The sequence below is a fragment of the Chionomys nivalis genome, chromosome 8 (assembly GCF_950005125.1).
Source record: "Chionomys nivalis chromosome 8, mChiNiv1.1, whole genome shotgun sequence".
NCBI classification, from domain to species: Eukaryota; Metazoa; Chordata; class Mammalia; order Rodentia; family Cricetidae; genus Chionomys; species Chionomys nivalis.
This window is the reverse complement of record NC_080093.1, coordinates 22,659,368-22,680,865: the sequence shown is the minus strand read 5'-3', so window position 1 is coordinate 22,680,865 and position 21,498 is coordinate 22,659,368. Positions and strand designations below refer to the sequence as shown.

At 45.3% G+C, this 21,498-nt stretch overlaps 1 protein-coding gene across 4 annotated transcripts in view; it reads right to left on the bottom strand.

Moving 5' to 3' along the window:
• Positions 1 to 3,952: 3,952 nt before the first annotated feature.
• Ide (insulin degrading enzyme) overlaps positions 3,953 to 21,498 on the bottom strand; it is a 97,064-nt gene continuing 79,518 nt past the window's right edge. For all 4 annotated transcript variants that reach the window (XM_057778072.1, XM_057778074.1, XM_057778075.1 and 1 more), the window contains exons 18-25: positions 21,097 to 21,188; positions 20,829 to 20,940; positions 16,367 to 16,534; positions 13,337 to 13,609; positions 11,621 to 11,682; positions 7,681 to 7,753; positions 6,700 to 6,767; positions 3,953 to 6,050 (exon numbers count right to left, since the gene is read on the bottom strand). In XM_057778072.1, the coding sequence (XP_057634055.1) occupies positions 5,955 to 6,050; positions 6,700 to 6,767; positions 7,681 to 7,753; positions 11,621 to 11,682; positions 13,337 to 13,609; positions 16,367 to 16,534; positions 20,829 to 20,940; positions 21,097 to 21,188 (944 nt within the window). In that variant the 3' untranslated portion in view covers positions 3,953 to 5,954. The remainder of the gene's footprint in view (positions 6,051 to 6,699; positions 6,768 to 7,680; positions 7,754 to 11,620; positions 11,683 to 13,336; positions 13,610 to 16,366; positions 16,535 to 20,828; positions 20,941 to 21,096; positions 21,189 to 21,498) is intronic.

Here is a 21,498-nt window from a genome sequence, read left to right as displayed (position 1 = left end):
AGGCCCTGTCTCTTGCTTCCCCTGGTCCTGGACGGGCACTCCACAACACACACCCCGCCCTGTACACCCCGCCCTTTACAGAAGCCCGACCCAACATGTGAATGTCAGTGATGCACTATGTAGGAATAATTTTTCCTGCAAAGGGAAGCCTGTCCAACAGTGGCTCTCATACCTCAAAACCAAGTTCATAGCTCCGTAATCCCCACTGCCACAGTCACTGCTCAGAGTGGTCACCAAGAAGGAACCCCTGAGCCTCTCTGCCATCTTTAGCTGCAGCCTTTGTCCTCAACTTGTCCTCTCAGGGACAGCCGCGGCCGCTGCACCTTTGGAAGATGGGGCAGAGGACAGGAGGGAGCAAAAGTTCTTAATCAGACTTTGGAGTGGCTTTCACCTACCTCCCTTTGACCATCTCCACTTACCTTCAGGGGACAAAGGGACAGAAGTTACCAAAGAGCCTGGAGTTGGGGTGGGTACCTTAAAGCACGGAGATGAAATATGAGCAACACCGTGGGCTCAGGAGGAGGAGGGCAGGAGAGGGGAGGGGAAGGGAAGTTACACATGGGGTCCCAGGTTTTTGTTTGTTTGTTTTGTTTTTCGAGACAGGTTAGCTGTCCTGGAACTCACTCTGTAGACCAGTTTGGCCTCGAACTCACAGAGATCTGCCTGCCTCTGCCTCCTGAGTGCTGGGATTAAAGGTGTGCATGGCCACCACCCAGCCAGGGTCCCAATTTTTTTAAAAAAAAATATTTATTTATTTATTTATTTATTTATTTATTTATTTATTTATTTATTATGTATACAATATTCTGTCTGTGTGTATGTCTGCAGGCCAGAAGAGGGCACCAGACCTCATTCCAGATGGTTGTGAGCCACCATGCAGTTGCCGGGAATTGAACTCAGGACCTTTGGAAGAGCAGGCAATGCTCTTAAACGCTGAGCCATCTCTCCAGCCCCAGGGTCCCAATTTTTAAGGGAGTTTTTCTGGTCTGTTTTTTGATAGCCTAACATGGAAAATTCCTGTAGATAAAATTTCACGTAATTAAATGAATTAAGATATACTTGTAGCCACAAGCTATTTTTAAGCCAGTTCCTAGCATTTTCTTCAACGACAATTTTCATGGAGGGCAAACAACAGGACCAAGAATCATTGCACCTACCTTTTCTTTCTCTCTCTCTTTCTCTCTCTCTCTCTCTCTCTCTCTCTCTCTCTCTCTCTCTCTCTCTCTCTCTCTCTCTCTCTCTCTTTCTTTCTTTTGACGTCTTGCTGTGTAGTCACAGCTAGACTAAAACTTACAATTTTCCTGCCTCAACCTCCGGGTCTTGGTACATTTTTGCCCCGACTGGTTTATTACATAAACTGGAGTTGGCACTGAAACCAGGTTTTGTGTGGAGCACTTTTCACTGAGAAGTGTTCTTTCTCCCTCTGGCGGACAGTGTTGGTTTTGCATTGTCAACAGCGCCCTTCCCCAGACCAGTACAACAAGGACTACGACAGGATCCAAGACCAACATCTAACCAACTACAAAAAAGCCATGCAGGGTGGTGGACGCCTTTAATTCCAGTATGTGGGAGGCAGAGACAGGCAAATCTCCGTGAGTTTGAGGCCAGCCTATTATAAACTGGAACTCACTCTGTAGACCTTATCTCTAAAAGAGAAAAAAGTGCCTGGCAAGAAGGACCTGTGTTCATTTGCTGGGACCCACACAGTGGAAAGAGGACCAATCCTGGGTTATCCCGACCTCCACATTGGTGGTGTAGCCCCTCACACACACAATTAAAAAACAAAATAGAATTTATTTTTTTTTAAAATCTGTGTGTTTTTAAAAGGTGTGATGGGGCTTGCTGGCCGACAGCATGACCTAATCCGGAAACCCCAGGACCATAAAAGATGTTTTTAAAGCCAGGCAGTGGTGGCTCTCACCTTTAATCCCAGCACTCAGGAGGTAGAAGTAGGCAGATAGATCTCTGTTTACAGAGCTAGTTCCAAGTTCCAGGACAGGCCCCCAAACTACAGAGAAACCCTGTCTCGAAAAATAAAAGAAACAAGGTGGGAAAGACCTGAGGAATGACACCAGAAAAATAATTAACATTTCATAGTTGATAGCAGAGTCCCAGGAGATGAACTGTTGGGAAAGACGCCAAAGCCTAACTCCAACCTCCAGGCGGTGGCCTCTTACATACCCATATTTACTCAGCTGTGCCACGAGTCCAGGGCAGATTCCTTGTCTTTTTGTTTTGTTTTCTTTTCTTTTTTTTTTTGGTTTTTCGAGACAGGGTTTCTCTGTGGTTTTGGAGCCTGTCCTGGAACTAGCTCTTGTAGACCAGGCTGGTCTCCAACTCACAGAGATCCGCCTGCCTCTGCCTCCCGAGTGCTGGGATTAAAGGCGTGCGCCACCACTGCCCGGTTCTTTTTGTTTTCCTAAAGACAGATTCTTTCTACGTGGCCCTGGTTATCCTTGGCTCTCATGTCTCCGATTTCCTAGTTGCTGGGATTACAGGCATGCAGAGCCCCAGCTGGGGACAAAGTCTGGGATTTGTGTTTCTCACCTCAAATGTGTACCAGTATCTCAAGACACATCCATGTGAACTTAAGAAAAACTGTTTATGCCTGTCTTTGTGTGTGCCAACCATTAAGCATCCTAAATAAATCAACTCTAAATTCCCCCTTTTAGAACATACTTCTTAGCCACTGGCCTGTAATCTGAGCACAAGGAAGCTGGTGGTAGGAGGGTCAAGGATGGAGGCCAGCCTCAGTTCCAGGGCAACCCTCATGGAAAAGTATCTCTTTTTGTTCACACTTCCACCCTCTCAGAAACAGGATCTCAATGTATAGCCCAGCTAGTTTGGAATTCACTTCATAGACCAGGCTGGCCTCAAACTCAAGAGATCTGCCTGCCTCTACCTGTTGGGTGTAACCCACCACAGCAACTCCATTTGCCCTTTGTATTTCCGAGACAGGGTTTTGCTGTGAGGTCTAAGAATAAAATCTCCATGCTGCCCGTTTGGAGGCTTCTTGTAACTTCCATGTTCTTCCTGCCTGCACAGCCACGACCTGGTTGAGAACTAGCTGCATCTGGTCACATTTTTAGTATGTAAATTTCCATGTTCTGGTAACTTTACCCTGAAATTCTTCATACTTCGAGTTACTGAAGCATTTAAACTCCACTGCCTGTATACACAGTTGGTTTGCTAATGCTGACCTGGCTCGTGCCATCATCTATGTTTCTTGACCTCTGGAGATCCCTAATGACCATCTGAACAGTTTCATTTTCCCAGTGCTGATATCTGCACTGCCTAAGGACCTCATACACAGTCTGACTAGAGAGGGTGTTCTCGTGAGGGCCCAAGGAGACACGTGTGCATTCCTTCATTAAATCTAGCTGTATCTATTTCATAAAGTCCCAGAGCGGGATAAAGGCAGTCTCTCTGCTTGTTGACATTTTCATACATTTCCTAAAATACTCTTATTAATCCTAGGCTGGTTTTCCTCTCCATTTTGTTATCATGATAAATAATATTAATTGAGTGGAGACGGGTTCCCTTCTGTATCTCCGAATATTAATGTAAAATCGGTCTAATTTCTTGCTCTAATTGGGTGTGTGCACTGGGGAGAAGGGTTTTAACTATGAACTCTTTGAGAACAGATAATCAAGCCTTCCATTTTTTTATCTGTCTGTGTGACTTGCTCTTGTCTTGTGTCAGCGGCACTGCTCAACAGGACTCTGGTCGCCCACACTGAGGCTCCTAGTTTACAAAAGCTACTTTAGCAAACACGATACCAACACATGCACATATATGTGTATGGACACAAACATGCACAAATTCACTGCTTTCTGCAACAGAACAGCAGAAGCAAGAAATCCTGCGAGAGCTGAACACCGAGGAAGGCTGAGGGTGGGCACTGTTTCACACAAACTATGAAATAATCCAGCACACAGTTTCGGTTCAGGAGATTTATTGTAAACAGGGTAACCTAGGACCTGCCACACTGGCAGCGCCACATGCTTTTACACATCAACTGATTAAAAAGACTTCTTAAAGTCTCTGGGAACTCGTAACTTTTTCACAAATCTCACTTGCGAAGCTTGAGAACATGGCAGTCTCTGTCTGGGTAGTCTGCTCTTGTTCATGGACCATGACCTGGACCCACAGAGATGAACCCGTCAGGATGCCAAGTGACACACAGGAGCTCGGGAGCACAATGAACACCATGTGCAGGTTCATGAAGACAACATGGGACTGTTTTCTGGTCTCTTCAAGTGCCTTTTCTCACACAAAAGACATGCTTATAACTGTACCCATCTTCTAGAAAGGAGCCAAGTTACTCAATGGCATGTGATCGCTCACAGAAAAGGCAGCAGACTGTTAATTGCTTTTACAGTGATGGAGTCAAACACTCAGGACTAGTTTTAGATTTGTCTCATATACACTTTGCAGTCTGATGAAAAGCTGCATAGTCTCGTTGGGCAGGGTGGCGCACGCCAAATCCCGGCACTTGAGAGGTGGAGGCAGGAGGATCAGGAGTTCAAAGTCAGCCTTGGCTGCTTGGCCAATTGCTCAGACGAGAAGGAAAGGATGACTCACACCTTCTGATGGGACAGACAAGGACAGGTTTCTCACCGGGATAAAAGTCAGTCGCAGCACCACGGGGAGAGCGGCCTCCACAGCCGCCCAAGTTCATGTTATTTGGAAAGCGGCAAATATGAAAACGTAAGCCGTGAAAAGCCAAGACTCCAGGGCAGAGAATCCTGGCAACCCAGGTCGTATGGGGCAGCCAAATGCTTCTTGGAAACGCCACTCTGTGCTTTGCCTGAGTCGGTGGGCAAACAAGAGCCCTTCCCACTACTATTGCCTGTGTGTGGAAACAGCCACGCTTGTTCTTGAAGCAAGGTTTAATAATAGCAAATATTTTAAAACAGCTGTTGAATCTACAGTAACATCTTCACCTAAAATAGTATCCTGTGAAAAAAATAGTTTTTAAAAGCCCACTCCAGTCATCATCTGAATGTTTATATTCATATATTCAAAAAAATATCACTTAAGGCAAGATGAGACTGGAAGCAGCAGGGAGTTCAGAGTCTTTCGGAGACTGGCTGCCTAGGAGTGCAGTTGTGGTTTTGCATCTGCTCCCAGTGATTTGGTTCACACACTGATGGCAATGTCCCCCAGGAGTCAAGGGAGTGACAACAGCTGACGTGAGCACGGCACGTCTCACACCCTCTACACAGAAGCACACATATGTCCGCTGATGGAACACCGCAAAACAACTACGAAAACCAGAAACGCCAACAGAATTCAATGAGAAACCCCACAGGAATCCTGAGAAATTCTAATTGTGATGTAAGGTTAATCTGTGTTTCTAGCACTGTAAATCGGGTGTTCTAGGGCTTTCCAGCATTTGACTAAGAAGATTAAAAAACATACCCAAATTTTATAAAAACTTTAAAACCATGCCTTAGATAATCAGTAATTCACTAATAAAAGAACATGACATTGTTTTGTGCATTATTTGTCAAATGTAATGTTTTCTGTTGATTTAGGAAACTATCAAATAGAAAGCCGAGTTGAGGGTCGGTTCTTTAAAAAGTAATCATTTCTAAATGGTTTGAAGCCTTTTAGAAAAAAAATTGTTTTCTTGAGACAAGTGACTATTTTACAGAATAAAGAAGAAAGATTCTGTTGGGATATCCTTCTTCATATTAAATAGTTACTGTAGGGGAATTTCTCTTAGGACTAAAAAGAAAAAAATTAGGATATTTAAGAGGCATGTATTTTAAAAATATTCTACATCTATAAGATTTTATAATTTTATTACTTTGGGTTTTTAACATTTCTATATAATAATGTCTGATAACTCTGTTCTGTTTGTCTCTCTAATAGCAAGCCAGAAACTACTCAAGTGGTTAAGATTGCTTTCCCAGGCCTCAGAAGACACAGGAATGTATCCACTCTCTTCAGAGTTTTGCAGCCATGAAGTTAATATGTGGTTTCACAAGGGGAAACAGTGGCAGGCCACGCTTGAACTCTGTCATGTTATGAACCACTTCAGGCTGAAAAGGAAAAAAAAAGTTTTCTTTAGTGTGTTACATTTAAAAGTTAGACTAAACAATATATCAGCTTTTAGGGGTAGGCTGAGGTGGCGGGGAGGTGGTGGTGTTTACAATAAGGAGATACCCATAGACTCAAATTGGGTCAGAGGGTCACGGATGAGTCTGTAGAGACCCGTGGTAGATGGAACTCTTGGCTTTCACCTGGGCATGCACGGGCTGACTCGAACACCCAGCAAAAGCCTAATGACATTGCCCACTTTCTCACCCTGCAAGTAAATAAAAAGGCACCATGGAAAGGGCCAGATATTCTCACTTCCATAACTCAAATCTGGGAAAGACATGGCTGGAGATAACTTGGTACAGAGTGAGATAGTCCAGACCAGAGGCAAACACAGGAGGAGAGGTACTTGCATTCCTATTATGAGGTAGAGGCAGGAGGATTACGAGTTCAAGCCAGCTTCAGCTACATAGTGAATTTCAGGTCAGCCTGAGCTACATGACCCCAAAACACAAGAAAACAGAGGCAAAGGCAGACAAAGGCAGAGGCTGAGTGATGGGGCGTTCGAGAAGACCTGAACCTCTAGGTTCCCAAGGTTTCTGATGAATGAGCTGCTTTAGAAGTCCTCAGACCCTGTCTAATGTTTCTTACTTGTGGCAGGGCTGGTGCTTCTGACAAGTTTACGTCATTCTGAGAGGGGAACTCTCCAACGACAGGACCTGAAAGGAAATCAAAGCTTCATGCCTTATTCACACTTGCAACAAGAGCTATTTTCAAGAAATCTGAGCCGGGCGGTGGTGGCGCACGCCTTTAATCCCAGCACTCGGGAGGCAGAGGCAGGCGGATCTCTGTGAGTTCGAGACCAGCCTGGTCTACAAGAGCTAGTTCCAGGACAGGCTCCAAAACCACAGAGAAACCCTGTCTTGAAAAACCAAAAAAAATAAAAAAAAAAAAAAAGAAATCTGAGCTAGACTTAGTTCATTGAAAAATAAACCACACCAAGCCTTCAGCACACTTTTCAGATCCTTCCAAGCTGCTTGCTACAAGGCGTGAGTGCTTGTCCCAGCACCCGCTCAAGGCTGATGTCACCGAGGCCATACAGCCTGGGTCTGTATGCTTGTCCCAGCACCCACTCAATGTTGATGTCACCGAGGCCATACAGCCTGGGTCTGTGTGTGCTTGTCCCAGCACCCGCTCAATGCGGACGTCACTGAGGCCATACAGCCTGGGTCTGTGTGCTTGTCCCAGCATTCGCTCTATGTTGATGTAACCAAGGTCATACAGCCTGGGTCTCTGCAGCTCTAGTGCTCAGGTCTGACTTGATTAGACTCTGAGGCTCTGACTTCCTGGGAAAGCCAGAGAGGAAGACTATGCAGATGAGCCCACCTGCAGACCTTCCCTATAGCCACTTTTGGAGATGGTGCCCAGACTGGTACTGTCAACTGGTACTGGCTTTCTCCACCATTCCATTCCCCTCTCCCTGAACTTCTGCTTCAATAGAGCAGACCTTGCCCTAGGGCCTTTTGTTTATATCTTCACTTTCTGCTGCTCTCTAAGGTGAGTGACGGCCATCATATGGTTCAATATTGGATTAGAAATGGAATTTTAAGAAGGTCAGCATCCAATACTTACAAGAATCCATTTCCCTCGCAAGAACGTGGACGGATACTTTATGTCTCCTTGGTGCATCCACGGCCAACATTTCCTATGCACAAAGAAAACCAAGGTCACCCTGTTAGGCTGTTAAGAGTGAAGTTCTCTCTGAGGATCTGAAGAGTCAGTCACCACGTTAGGTACAAAAGGAAGCTTTCTTTCCTTTACCCTCACATGATTTTACTCTAAAAGATTCCCAGAGGCAGGCAAGACTTAATTCTCTTTTTGTGATGCGTGGAATTTAACCCAGAACCTATACATGCCAGGCAGATGTTCTACCATGGGGCTATACCCACCCCTAGCACGGCCAAGAGTTATTCCCATTTTATAGATGAGGAAGTCAAGCCCAAGGGAATTGAGTAATTTGCTCAAACTCATAGTTAATATATACCCAGGCTTACACACCTACTTCAGTATTTATTAGTGGTCTATTTTCAGACAAGGTCTCAACTATGTAGCCCTGACTGGCCTAGACCAGCCTGACCTAGAGAGCACACAGGGATTTGCCTACTTCTGCCTCCCAAATTCTGGAATTAAAGGCAAGTGCCACCACGCCTGGTTGACCTTTTTTTCTTACATTTATTCTTTGTGGGGGATGGGCGCAGTGTGGACAACTATAGGAAATCTGTCCTATCCATCTACCGTAAGGGGTTAGCTTTACAGTGGGTGCGTTTACCAGTTGAGCCACATCCTATCTCAGCCACCTAGGGATCGTAAACAATTCTTTTCCCCCACCATTTCCTTCCTTCTTTCCTTCCTTCCTTTCCTCCCTCTCTCCCCCCTCCCCTTTCCTCCCTTTTTTTGATTGCTATGCAGCCCAGGCAGGCCTTGAGCTTGCAATTCTCCTGCCTCAGCCTACCAGGGGTTGCTGGTAAAGCCGTGGCTTCTCATCTATCACAGGGATAGGAGACTAACATTTGCTGAGTCCTGCCCTGTACGTGGCCGTCTCCCGCATGCACTCACATTATTCTCAGCAAGGGTCATGATGCGGCTCATTGTAATGATGCGGACTCGATGACAGAAACGCTGTGCTCGAGTCAACAGCCTGCACACGCTCCTAGTGTCTCTAGGTTCTTTCCAGGGATTCCCTTTGCTTACAGCAAATCTTTCTCCTAGCTCCTGACCTTTCCCGAACGCTGGACCTTTATTGCTACTACCAAAGGAATAATCGCTGGGATGAAGCTTCCCCTGGTGCCTTAGCCGATGGCACGTGTCTGCTTCTCAGAGGGGAAAGGACACAAGACAAACCAAACCACTCCACAGCTGTGAGGACAATTATCATAAAACCGGTCCTGGGTATTTCAGAGGAAGCCTTGTTGCTGTGGTATAGCAAGTCCTACCCTGGCTCCCCCAGTCCTGATAGGGCCTGGACTAGCCTCCCAAGGCTGCTCTGACTTCTCCTTTTAGAAGCTTCCAGGCCTGCATCCAGTACCATGGAATGCCTTGCCTGAGAACTTCTTATTCTAGTAAAAAGTTTGCTTCCAAAGATTCTTTTTTAAAAACAAACAACAACAACCACAGGATCTCAGCTCAGTGGTGCTGGCACAAACCTTTAATCCCAGCACCCAGGAGGCAGGCAGGAGGATCTCTGTGAGTCTGAGGCCAGCCTGGTCTACATAGTAGTTCTAGAGCAGCCAGAGCTACATCCATATGCCCCTTTTACTGAAGGTGTGTGCCACCACACCTGACATCAAAGTTCTATTCTTGATCCCTCTTGACCGTGTACTGTCAACTTGAAACAGTTTCACACTGGCTGCCATTTCCTTACCAAGCTTTTTTTCTTTTCTTTTTTTAAAAGATTTATTTATTTATTTGTGTACAGCATTCCTTCCATGTGCGCCCGCATGCCAAAAGAGGGCGCCAGGTCTCATTACAGACGGCTGTGAGCCACCATGTGGTTGCTGGGAATTGAACTCAGGACCTCTGGAAGAGCAGCAGTCAGTGCTCTTAACCACTGAGCCATCTCTCCAGCCCCCCCCTTTTTTCTTTAAAGAAGAAATGAACTACTGAAACTTTTTTTTTTTTTTTTGGTTTTTTGAGACAGGGTTTCTCTGTAGTTTTGGAGCCTGTCCTGGAACCAGCTCTTGTAGACCAGGCTGGTCTCGAACTCACAGAGATCCGCCTGCCTCTGCCTCCCAAGTGCTGGGATTAAAGGCGTGCGCCACCACCACCCGGCCTACTGAAATATTTTGTAAACCAGAACTCCAGACACTTTTTCTGGATTCCTTGCAAACAAAGGCTCCATAGTGAGAAATGTTTAGGACTGCTTGTTACTTGTGACAAAGCCAGCATGGGCTGCAGCACTTTAGGTGCCAATGCACTCTCTGCCCATGAAAGCCTTTCTCCCAGATGCGGCTTATCAGAATGCTAGCTGGGCAGCCAGAGCAAGACTCTTCTGCACTTAGCCAGAAATACTCTAATTTTTAAATTCAAGAGTGAGTCAGTACCATAACCACTATTCCCCACCCCCTTTGAAACAGGGTTTCTCTGTGTTGCTTTGGAGCCTATCTTGGAACTCTACAGACCAGACTAGCCTCGAACTCACAGAGATCTGCCTGCCTCTGCCTCCCGAGAGCTGAGATTAAACACGTGTGCCACCACCACTTAGCTTATAATCACTATTTTCAAACTCATCAAGTAGGTACTGAAATTTTAAACAACAGCATATGTAGAGAACAGGAAGACGTCATTCCTCCTAGAGGTGTTAATGTCGGTTACACTGGGATGTCGCCTTTTGTGAACAGGCGTCACTAATGATACTTTAGGATGACGGCCTCAGAACCCAGACAGGACAGAATGCGGTCATCCTCATCTGTAAGCCACTGAGAACAAATACTTGTCCTCACAAAGTGCAGTGGCCTGCAGGTAGTAAAAAACACAGCTAGAATTTACGTCATAACACTTAGAAGAAAAACACTGATTTAAAGTCGAAAGCCCAAGACCATTTAATAAATGTCACTTGCATACCTCGTTCAGAAGAATATCTATTTTGTAGACCAGGAAACTGGGGCCTCAAAGCTTAGTTGCCTTGGTTGAAGACACAGCTCCACTGGTTTGGGGTGGGTGTAGTGATATTTCATTTGTATTTTAATAAATAAAGCTTGCCCGAAGTTCAGAGAGTGAGACAGCCCCACTGGTCAGCCTTACAGACCAGGCTGGTGACACACTCCTTTAATCCCAGTAGCTACTTTAGTTTGCCATAGAAACCAGGCGGCAGTGGTGCACGCCTTTAATCCCAACCCTAGAGAGATTATAAAATGGGAGGAGACAGGATCGCCATTTCAGACTGAGGCAGAGGTAAGAGCCAGTGGCTGGCTGTTTTGCTTTTCTGACCTTCAGGTTGAACCCCAATATCTGTCTCTGGGTTTTTATTCATCGTGCTACAGGTGTGTGTGTGGGGGGGGGTGGGACATCTGAGTCCTAGTGCAGTCAGAGACGGCACCCGCTCCTGCTGCTGCCCTGCAGATAATGAACTAAGGATTCTCCCTGCCCACTGAAAAGCTCGGCAATGCTATTTAAACAGCAGGGTAGAAGCTGAAGACAGAAAAAGAGCCTGGAAATGGGGGCTTGGAAGCCAGAAGAGCCATTATGGCCTTTGAGGCGTAGAGAGGACTATATCTAATGGTAACAGGTCAAAGTGTCAAATCCTTAATTCTACAAAAACACCTCCAGTGTGAACGAGTTCAATACACAGTACAGCAAGTAGTTCATTGTGAACCCAAACTCAGGAGCCAATGAGATGGCTCAAGTGGGAAAAGGCGCTTGCTGCCAAGCCTGACAACCCGGGACCCAAAGGTAGAAGAGAAGCCACTTCTGCAAGCTGCCCTGCCCTCGGCATGCATGCACCCGCACAGTACACATCAAACACACAAATACTAATTAGCAAATAAAATAAAATCTAGACAACGAATGCACTGACCTTGTAGAACTTGATGATATCATCCTTGGTAAGTGTCTTTAAATAAGCAACTTCTATGTTATCTGAAAAGGTAACCAAGCAAAATTTATTAATTTAAAATTTATTAATATTTTTATATCAGACAGTCTAAAATACTGCACTGAATGGCACTACATTTCACTCTAAGCCTGTTAGGTAGCCATGATTTTTTTTTTTTTTTTTTTTTTTTTTTTTTTTTTTTTTTTTTTTTTTTTTTGAGACAGGGTTTCTCTGTGGTTTTGGAGCCTGTCCTGGAACTAGCTCTTGTAGACCAGGCTGGTCTTGAACTCACAGAGATCCGCCTGTCTCTGCCTCCCGAGTGCTGGGATTAAAGGCGTGTGCCATCACCGCCCGGCGGTAGCCATGATTTTAAAAACTTTTACTTTCATTTGTGTGTCTGTAAAGGTCACAGCACAGCTTTTGGCTGGGTCTCTCCTTCCACCTGTGGGTTCTAGGGATCCAGTTCAGACTAAGACACCTGCTGCTCTTCTCTCCAGCCCAGGTATCCACATTTTAAAGCCACCATCTGCTAAGTAGGCAGGGGATAGATGCCAAGTAAAGTAATTGCCTATGCTACAGTAGTTAAGACCTGGTTCGGGAACCAGTCACTTTGAGTTCCTAATCCTCAGGTTCCTTATCTGGAGATCAAAGGGAACGACCACTTAGTACGGTTATAATGACAACCAAGAAGGTGACATATGACAAATGATGTCAGGCACGTGGTAAATGGTCAAAAACAGTAGTCATCAATATCATGAGCAGATCCAACTGCTAGAAAAACCACAGGTGAAGGTCAGGCAAGGTAATGCAAGCCTTTAATTCTAGCACTTGAAATGTCAAGGCAGGCAGATCTCTGTGAGTTCAAGGCCAGCTGATCTTCAAGAACTAGTTCCAGGACAGCTAGGGCTGTTACAGAGAAACCCTGTCTTGAAAAATAAAACAAAAGAAAAAAAAAAAAGAAAGAAAGAAAAAAAAAGAAACGCCAAGGCAGGCAGAATTCAGATCTCTATGAGTTTGAGGCCAGTCCAGTCTACAGAGCAAGCTCCGGATCAGCCAAGGCTGTGTAGTAAGACCTTGTCTCAATAGTAAGACAAAACAAAAACAAACAAAAAACAACAAAAAACATAGATAAGGAAAGTGAGGAACAAGGGTTATTGGTAAAGACTGTCAGCTTGGTGGTGCCAGGAATAAAACCATCTCCTGACATCTAGTGTGCTTTGGCTTCATGGCTTGACCTTTTCTGTATTGAAACGGGAACGGAATCAGACACACAGGACGCTCCAATGCATAGCTCTTTGACATCTGAAAGCAGTGGGGATCTTTGGAGATTCCTAAACTGTGCAGGGGAGGCCCTTGCTGTCTGGATGTATACTCTGCATGCTTCCCCCAGTCACATCAGGGTAACGGATGCTCATGGGCCAGTGCTAGAGTCTCAGGCTACACTGACAGGACAGAAAGGGGGGTTAATGTGACAGAGACCAGCTTTACTTCTGGGGAAGACAGTTTCTAGCAGGATATGGTTGTTACATTAACTAAGTAATAATTTTTAAAAAACATTTTTTTAAAAAGACTTGCCATCCCATCACGCTGCCAAATCAATGCTGAAACAAACACCTATGAAACGAATACCACATAGAATGGTTTTGATGCTCTCAGGTCTTACACTCTCGGGCCACAGTGGAGCTCTTTGTACATTACCTCTGTCATAATTGTACTGCTGCGAGATGATCTCCCCCCAGTATTTAGCACACTCCGCAGAGAGTTTCTTTGGCTTGTCGAGTCGACGGATGGCCAATGCTTGAATGTGTTTCTGGAAGGCCTCCTCCGTCATGTCCTCTATGACCTTCTCCATGGTGAGTAAGAAGGCTTCTACTCTGCTTTCCAGGTAGTGCGGGGGCTTTTCGGACTGGATGATGAACCGTAAGCCCTGGATGCCATTGGCTCGGCGAGGTCCACTGAAGACAATGTAGCCTGAAGGGCACACACGGCCAGTCAGGATCAGAGCAAATAAAATCTACTTCAGCTCATTCACATGGAAGAAATACGACCATTTAAGACACTGTCTTCTTCCTCAGACAAAGCTGAACGGCTCACTGAAGAACAGAAACTGGCCGGGCGGTGGTGGCGCACGCCTTTAATCCCAGCACTTGGGAGGCAGAGGCAGGTGGATCTCTGTGAGTTCGAGACCAGCCTGGTCTACAAGAGCTAGTTCCAGGACAGGCTCCAAAACCACAGAGAAACCCTGTCTCGAAAAACCAAAAAAAAAAAAAAAAAAAAAAAAAAAACCAGAAAAAAAAAAAAGAACAGAAACTGGAGGCTGACCATGTTTATCCTTCAAATTCACATTCTATGACTTTCTCAGCTGCTCCTATCTAAGCTCAAGGTATCCATTCCTACAAACTGCTCATTTTCATGCTTCAGCCAAGTCCCAACTCCTTCTTTGCTTTACCATCTAAGTTCCCCACACAACCCTGGCTCTACAATGCATTTCCTTGATAATCTATTCCTGGACCGGCTTAGGAAAGCCAACTCTCTAGGACAGGGTCAACTGGAAGGACACGGCTCTATCGATAACCTGTGTGTTTATATATACTCCTCCAAAAACACATTTTCTACCACCCAGCTCCCATCTTTTGCAGACATTATATTATTTTGTTCTGTCTAGTTGAAGCCACTCTAACTACATCTTCCTGCTCAAGTTCAATAGTGAAACCCAAACACCAAAGTTACCATGGGAAAGTTTTAGTTGTAGACAAGGCTCTAGTAGGCAGAAGAAGAAAAATTCATGTGAATTTTTTTCCTCCGGAACTATTACAGGTGGGTGGATGGGTGCTACCTTAAGGGAACCACAGTGGGGTCCTTGGTGCCTGTGTATGACAGTATCTGGAGGAGCTGCCCAATAAAGCAAACAGTGCTAGCACCCACTCTCAGTGGCTGGTGTCCAAGGTTCCTGTGACTCTGTGGCAATCAAGAACACCATATTTCCTATGGAACACAGAGACAGGACTACTGACCAGGTTTGTGGGGAAGAGGCCTACATCTCTGATTGGGACAGTCAGCTGCCCATTCTTCTCGGCAGTCACAGACTTCCCATGGATGCCACGGTGTTATGCACCGGCCATCACGACGTGATGTCAAAGTAGCACCAGGCCTCCTGGTGCACAGCAAATTGCTATGCATACCCCTGGTGGCTTTTAGCACTCAATGCCTGCCACTGTACATGCAGAAGGTGCGCTCAAAGCATCTTGGTCAGTCTCAGTCTCATGTCTCATGTATCTCATGTATATCACTGGGCCTAGATGCTGCCAGGTAGCAGCCTTTGCAGTCATAGAAGGCCACCTTCCCTTGCCAGAATGGAATTCCAGTGTATAACTGGTGGTGGGCTCATTTAGGTGCCAATAGGCACCACTGTGGCCCAGGAGCACCAATCACAGTCTGCGGCTCTAACACCAGACCTGGAGAACGTGCTAAGTGAGTCAGTGCTTCAGAGCATATTCAGGTCTCGGGCATTCTCATCTGTCAATCAGTGGGCACAGTGCTCGGGAGGTCAGGCTGTAGACACTGGCCGGAGAGTGCCTGGCAATGTGGGGGCTCCGCTCCTCAGCTGCCAACAATGTGTGAGGCACGACAGGCAGCCACAGACAGCGAGCAGCCCCTGTGCTCGTCAGACTGCAGCAACCAGGGTGTAGTGTCAGCATGCCCCACCCTGAGAAGCAGCAGTCCTCACAGGCTGCCAGGCACCTTCCCTCACAGTTAACGTCCCCAACTCTTTCTCCATTTAGCTCTTGGCTTTTTCCTTCCGCAGCTCTGCACAGATCTACCACTAAAGACAGTCTGGGACCCTGGGACTCTGGGGAACTTGCTATCTTTAGGGGCTTTGCTGCTTGAATGCTCTTACAGGAACACTACACTGAAACACAATTACTCCTTTATAGCTCAGCCATTTTGAGCTCCTTAAAGAAGGACTATCCATGACATGTCCCTTCTCCACGCTCAGCACCTAGCACGGGGCGACTCTAAAGTGACAGGGCATTAAGAGACATGCCCACATCCTTTCAAAATGTTTCTTCCAAGTCGTTAGGGGTGTTTCTTTGAGCTTCTCATGTTGCCCAGAATGGCCCAGAACTGTCTAAGTAGTAGAGGGTGATGCCTTCATCTGCCGAGGTGAATTTCTTGCCTCGTCCATCAAACCTGCCGGGATCTCCAACTCTAAAACTACAAGCGCTTACTTCCCCTGTGCCTGGGATACAGAATAAGGAAGAGAGAACACCTGCCCTCGGGTAACTCAAAGGTTTGGCAAAGCTAAGTTCCTCTGTAGGACTTGCTTCCCACCCCCCTACCTATCAGCCTACTCTCAGCATCCTTTCTTCCCTCTGGAAATCCTGCATCATCTCATTAAGAATCGCTTTAACACTAGTGCTGAGGACTTACCCAGCACCTTCGGAGGAGACTGGGTTCAATCCTCCTCACAAAAAAGAAAAAAAGAGGAAGAGGAGGCTCTAAAGGAGGACGAAGAAGAAAAAGAACGACAACAGCTCCTGTGTCTGCAAGATGTTAACTGCTCATCTTTCAGAAGCAGTTCCCTAGAAACAAGGCTTTCACAAGTCCCTCTAAATATAGCAGGCTCCATACACAATGCCATGTGACTCTACGGGCAGGGAGTGTTTGCTGAGCACAAAAGCTGTTCATTACGGTCTCCAGGATCCTCAGTCCCCACCGTCTTCTTACCCAGCTGCTCCTTGGTGCGCAGGGTGTTGAAGCAAGGTTCAGAGATAATCTGACAGAAAAGCTCCAGGAACATGTTCTCCGAGGTGCTCTGCATGTCTGTCTGGTAGTAGATCTCAATGCCACAGTTATTGTGAACTTCATTCCTCTGCTGATAAACAAACCAGCCTCCTAAGAAGTTGCAAAAAGAGAGTATCTGCGATTTAATAAAACCAATGGTATATTTGGTTGATGTGGGATTCCCCACTGTATACCACTGATTAATTAAGAAGCTACTTTGGACCTATCACAGGGCAGAGTAGAGCAAGGCGGGAATTCCAAGCAAAGATAGAGGAGAAAGTAGGCGGAGTCAGGGAGAAGCCATGTTGCAGCCAGAGGAGAAAGATGCCTGCTAAAGCCCACTGGAACCTTGTCAGTAGTCCACGACCTCATGGTTATGCACAGATTAATAGAAATGGGTTAATTCAAGATATGAGCTAGCCAATAAGAAACCTGCGCTAATTAGGCCAAGCAATGATGTAATTAATACAGTTTCTGTGTGGTCATTTTGGGTCTGGGCGGCTGGGGACAAAGAGAGCAGTCTCCTCCAACATTTGGCATTATTATTTTTTTTTCTTAGTGCTTTTGAGACAAAGTCTCACCATATAGGGGAGGCTGGCCTTGAACTTGCTATTATATAATGCATTGTGCTGATGAGTTTTCATCAATTTGATGCAAATCTAGAAGAGGGGATTTCAATTGAGGAACTGCCTCCATTAGACTGATCTGTGGGGCATTTTCTAGACAGGTCATTTACAGCTATCCTGGCCCACTGCAGGTGGTGCCACACCTGGGTAGGCAGGCCCGGGCTGTATAAGAAAAGTGCCAGCCGGGAGTGGTGGCACACACCTTTAATCCCAGGACTTAGGAGGCAGAGACAGGCTGATCTTTATGAGTCTGAGGCCAGCTTGGTTTACCTAGTGAGCTCCAGTGTAGTCAAGGGTCATTGTGAGACCTTGTCTTTAAAAAAAAAAAAAAAAAAAAATCAAAATAACAAAAAAAAAAAAAAAAAAAAAAAAAAACACTCCCAGCCAAGTAGGCCATGAGAAATAAACCAGTCAGTAGTCACTGTCCTTCCTCCATGCTTTCTGCTTTAAGCACCTGCATTGAGTTCCTGTCTTGGCTTCCCTGGATGAGGAACTGGAGCCTGTAAGATGAAATAAACCCTTTCCTCCCCCGCTGGTTTTGGTCAGTGTTTTATCACAGAGACAGAAAGCAAATTAATACAGCCAGGCTGGCCTTGGAATTCTTCCACCTCACATGTGTGCTGAGGTTGAGGTTACATGTGTGGTCCCCAACACCCTCTTTATGCTTACCCACTTGACCGACAATTTTTCTTTCCTTTAAAAATAATGTTTTTTGTTGTTTGTTTGTTTTTTGAGACAAAGTCTCACATAGCCCAGCCTGGTCTTGACTTTGCTGTGTGGTTGAAGCTGGCTTTGGATCCTGCTTCTCCTGTCTTACCCACCCAGGGCTAGGGTTCTAGCACGGGACAGACACCTGACTTAATAAACCACCCCCAGTAGACACTGCCAGTGCTGTTTCTCCTCAGAAGAGAGAAGGCTTTGTGGGTCCTAACACTCATGTTTCCCTCTTCCAGTTTTTCACACGTATCTCAAAATATTTCCTCCCTCACAGCGCATAAGATTCTGCCTTCCAGCTGCAGGCGCAGCCCAGCCGAGCCTCAGGTGAAGGGTTACTTAAGGCATTCACGTCTGATCAGTCAGCTAAATCAGAGTCATTTTCTAACACCGTCATTCTGAGAATGGGATGCAAACTGTGCTATTTTTGAAAGTGAGGGAAATTGATAGCGCAATCAGGAGGCAAAAGACAGGCTCCTAGGAGAGGATAGGAGGGAAGGGGCATGAAAAACTCCACTCTGAAATTCTGTTTCTAGACTGGATCACTTTGAGTGAAGGTAAATGTTGCAATTTCTTTTTGCTTTTGGTTTGAGGCTTGAACACAGGATCACCCTCACCTGCCATTAAATATATGTTCAACCACAGAGCTTCAAGCTCAGCCCGATGGGACAGCTCGTGTTCACCAGATCCCAATTAATCCTCTCGGCCATGCATGCCCTGACTGAGGAACATATTAGAGGCAGCACATGACGACCATCACCCGCTTTGTGATGGCTGGCCATGCACAACAGCAGAACTAGCTGTGTTCAACAGGGGTGCCGTGAAGTAATAACACATTTGAGTTGCTTTAGTAGCTACTCAAAGCAGAAACCCTGGCTCTAAAGGAATGTATAATCTCATAAAACGGGTTGCCCTTTAACCCACATGAAAGAGCAGAAGTGCTGAGAGCTTCAAAGTATTCGAAAAAACTCGCAAGTAGTTACTCCACTTGAGGATGTCAGGAAAGGGTAGTGGGTGTTACAGCTTGGCCCAAACCTTGGGCCACATACTGGACAGATACTGTCCCACTGAGCTGCATCCCTAGCTTAAAGAGTGTGGTCCCCAGCTTTAGACACTGTTGGAAGGTGGAACCTAGTGGAAGGGAGTTAAATCTTTAAAAACATGCTTGAAAGAGATGCTGGGACCATGGCCTCCCTTCACTTTCTCTCCTGGCTGCCAGGAGGGAGGGACTCCTTCTCCATGTGTACTCCCATGATACTGTGCTTTGTTATAATTCAAAAGCAAGAGACCAGCTACCCATTACCCGAAACCTTCAAAACTGTGAGTCAAAATACATTTTATACTGAGTATTTTATAAGAAACTGACTAAAACAGAGGAGCACCATAGGCCTGGGAAGAGGACTAGAATACAGACATAAGTCCCTGAGCAGCAGGAAAAGGGACACCATTTCAGCAGGTAAAAGAGCAATGAGCAGGAGACACAGATAATGTATGCACAGGGAATGCCAACAACGAAGAATGGCCAAAAATATCGATGCCCTCATTCTTGGTCTAGTATCTTCCTCATTAAAGTTTTCCACACTGAAACAATGTTCATTAAGTTTTTATATCAAAAGATGCCACTGTTAGTGTAACTAACTATAATCTGACATTACAAATCCAATATAAATAAAAGTATTTCCTAATGTTATCCCCCTAGAAAAATATACATAAGGAATATGTTGTTATCTGTACCTGTGACTATTCTGAACTACCCCCTCCAACAATTCCAACGGACTGCAAATGAGTGCCATGGTTTCAGCTGCTTCTTAGTTTTCCTCAACTTTTATTTTTTACACTGAGTCTCATTTACCCAAGGCTGGTTTCTAACTTACTGTCTTGATTTCTCATTCTCTTGCTTCCACTTCCCACGTGCTGAGAATACAAATATACTACCATGCCCACTTTAATTCTCAGCTCGGAGCAAACCAAAGGCTCTGTGTGTGCTGGGCAAGCATTCTACACCACATCCAGTGGCTTTCCTTTTTCTTTCAGACAAGATTCTCACAGTGTAGCTATTGCTAGCCTGAAAGTCACTGCGCAGCCCACCCTGGTCTGGAACTCACAGACCCAAATGCTTCTGCTTCCCAAGTCACCACCATATCCAGCAAAATTTATTTATTATTTATTTGTATGCATGTGTGTGTGTGTGCATGATGTATGTGTGTGTATCTGTGCTCATGAGTGCAGGTACCTATAGAGGCCAGAGAGCATCAGCTCTCCTGGAACTAGAGTTATAGGCAGTTTTAAGTTGCCCCCGCCCCACGGGTGTTGAGAACCAAATTCAGGTCCTTTCCAGGAATAGCACACGACCTGATGAGCCAATCTCCAACCCTCATAGCTCATGAGCTATAAGATAATTTGTTTTCATTTTTTGTTTTTTTTGCTTTGTTTTGGCTTGGTTTGGTTTTTTTTTTTTTTTTTTTTTTTTGGTTTTTGGTTTTTCGAGACAGGGTTTCTCTGTGGTTTTGGAGCCTGTCCTGGAACTAGCTCTGTAGACCAGGCTGGTCTCGAACTCACAGAGATCCACCTGCCTCTGCCTCCCGAGTGCTGGGATTAAAGGCGTGCGCCACCACCGCCCGGCCTTGGTTTGGTTTTTTGAGACAGGGTTTCTCCGTATTAACAATTCTAGCTGTCTTGGAACTCCTTTGTAGATCAGACTGGCCTCAAACTCACAAAGGTCTACCTGCCTCTACCTCCTGAGTGCTGAGATTAAAGATGTGTGCCACCACTACCCAGCATAAGAGTTTTATTCTCTAATTCCTCTATATTCAAATACTAGTGAATTCCAATATCAATCTCCTCAAAATTACCACCTACCTTCAATTTCATGTATATGGCTCACAAATCAGAGAATTCTCTGACAAAATTACCTACTTAAAATCACATTTCTATAAATAACAGAGGCTTCCTGTAGATCTTTGACACTGAACCACATAGTATTCTCCAAGTGTATTCAGCTCGTTGTAACAAGCCCATTACTAAGGAAGAGCTACCCACTTTCAAAGGTACAACATCTCACTTACTGTCAGGGAGCTGGACTTCTCTGTACCGAACTAGCTGACTTGGAAGGAGCGGCTTGGTGTGGGCATGCTCAATAAGGGTGTCCTCTACCATCTGCATAATTCCTAATGCAGCCTGAAGGAGAAGTAATATTACAGTATATTAGTAAAAAAACATGAGCATAGAATTCTAATGTGCTTAGCATTGTGCTGGTCAAGTCTTAAGACAGAACAGAGGGATAATCTCTTACAGCGATCCACAAAAGACTGCTAAAACTTCACCCATACATACCTGCTTTGTTATGTTTCCATGGAGAAGGGCTTCAATGTGCAGCCGTGACAGGAGCTGAGGTATGAAGGCCTTAAGTCGGGGGAGGGTAACATCTGCAAATGAGTAAGAGACAGTGAGATCTGCATATAAGATTTAAAACTTTGTATTTGAAATAATTTCAGATTTATATAAAATTTGCAAAATACTAGAGTTCCCTTTGGACTCTTTACCCAGATTTGTCTAATGTTATCATATTTCAAGAACTACAACATGATTATCAAAACCTAAGCAATCAATACACTATCTTTTTTTCAAGATCAAACCCAAGGCTTTGTATATGCTAGGCAAGGCACGCTACCACCAAGCTAATATGATACTGTTAACCCAAGTACAGTCTTTACTTGAATTTCAGTCTTAGTTTTT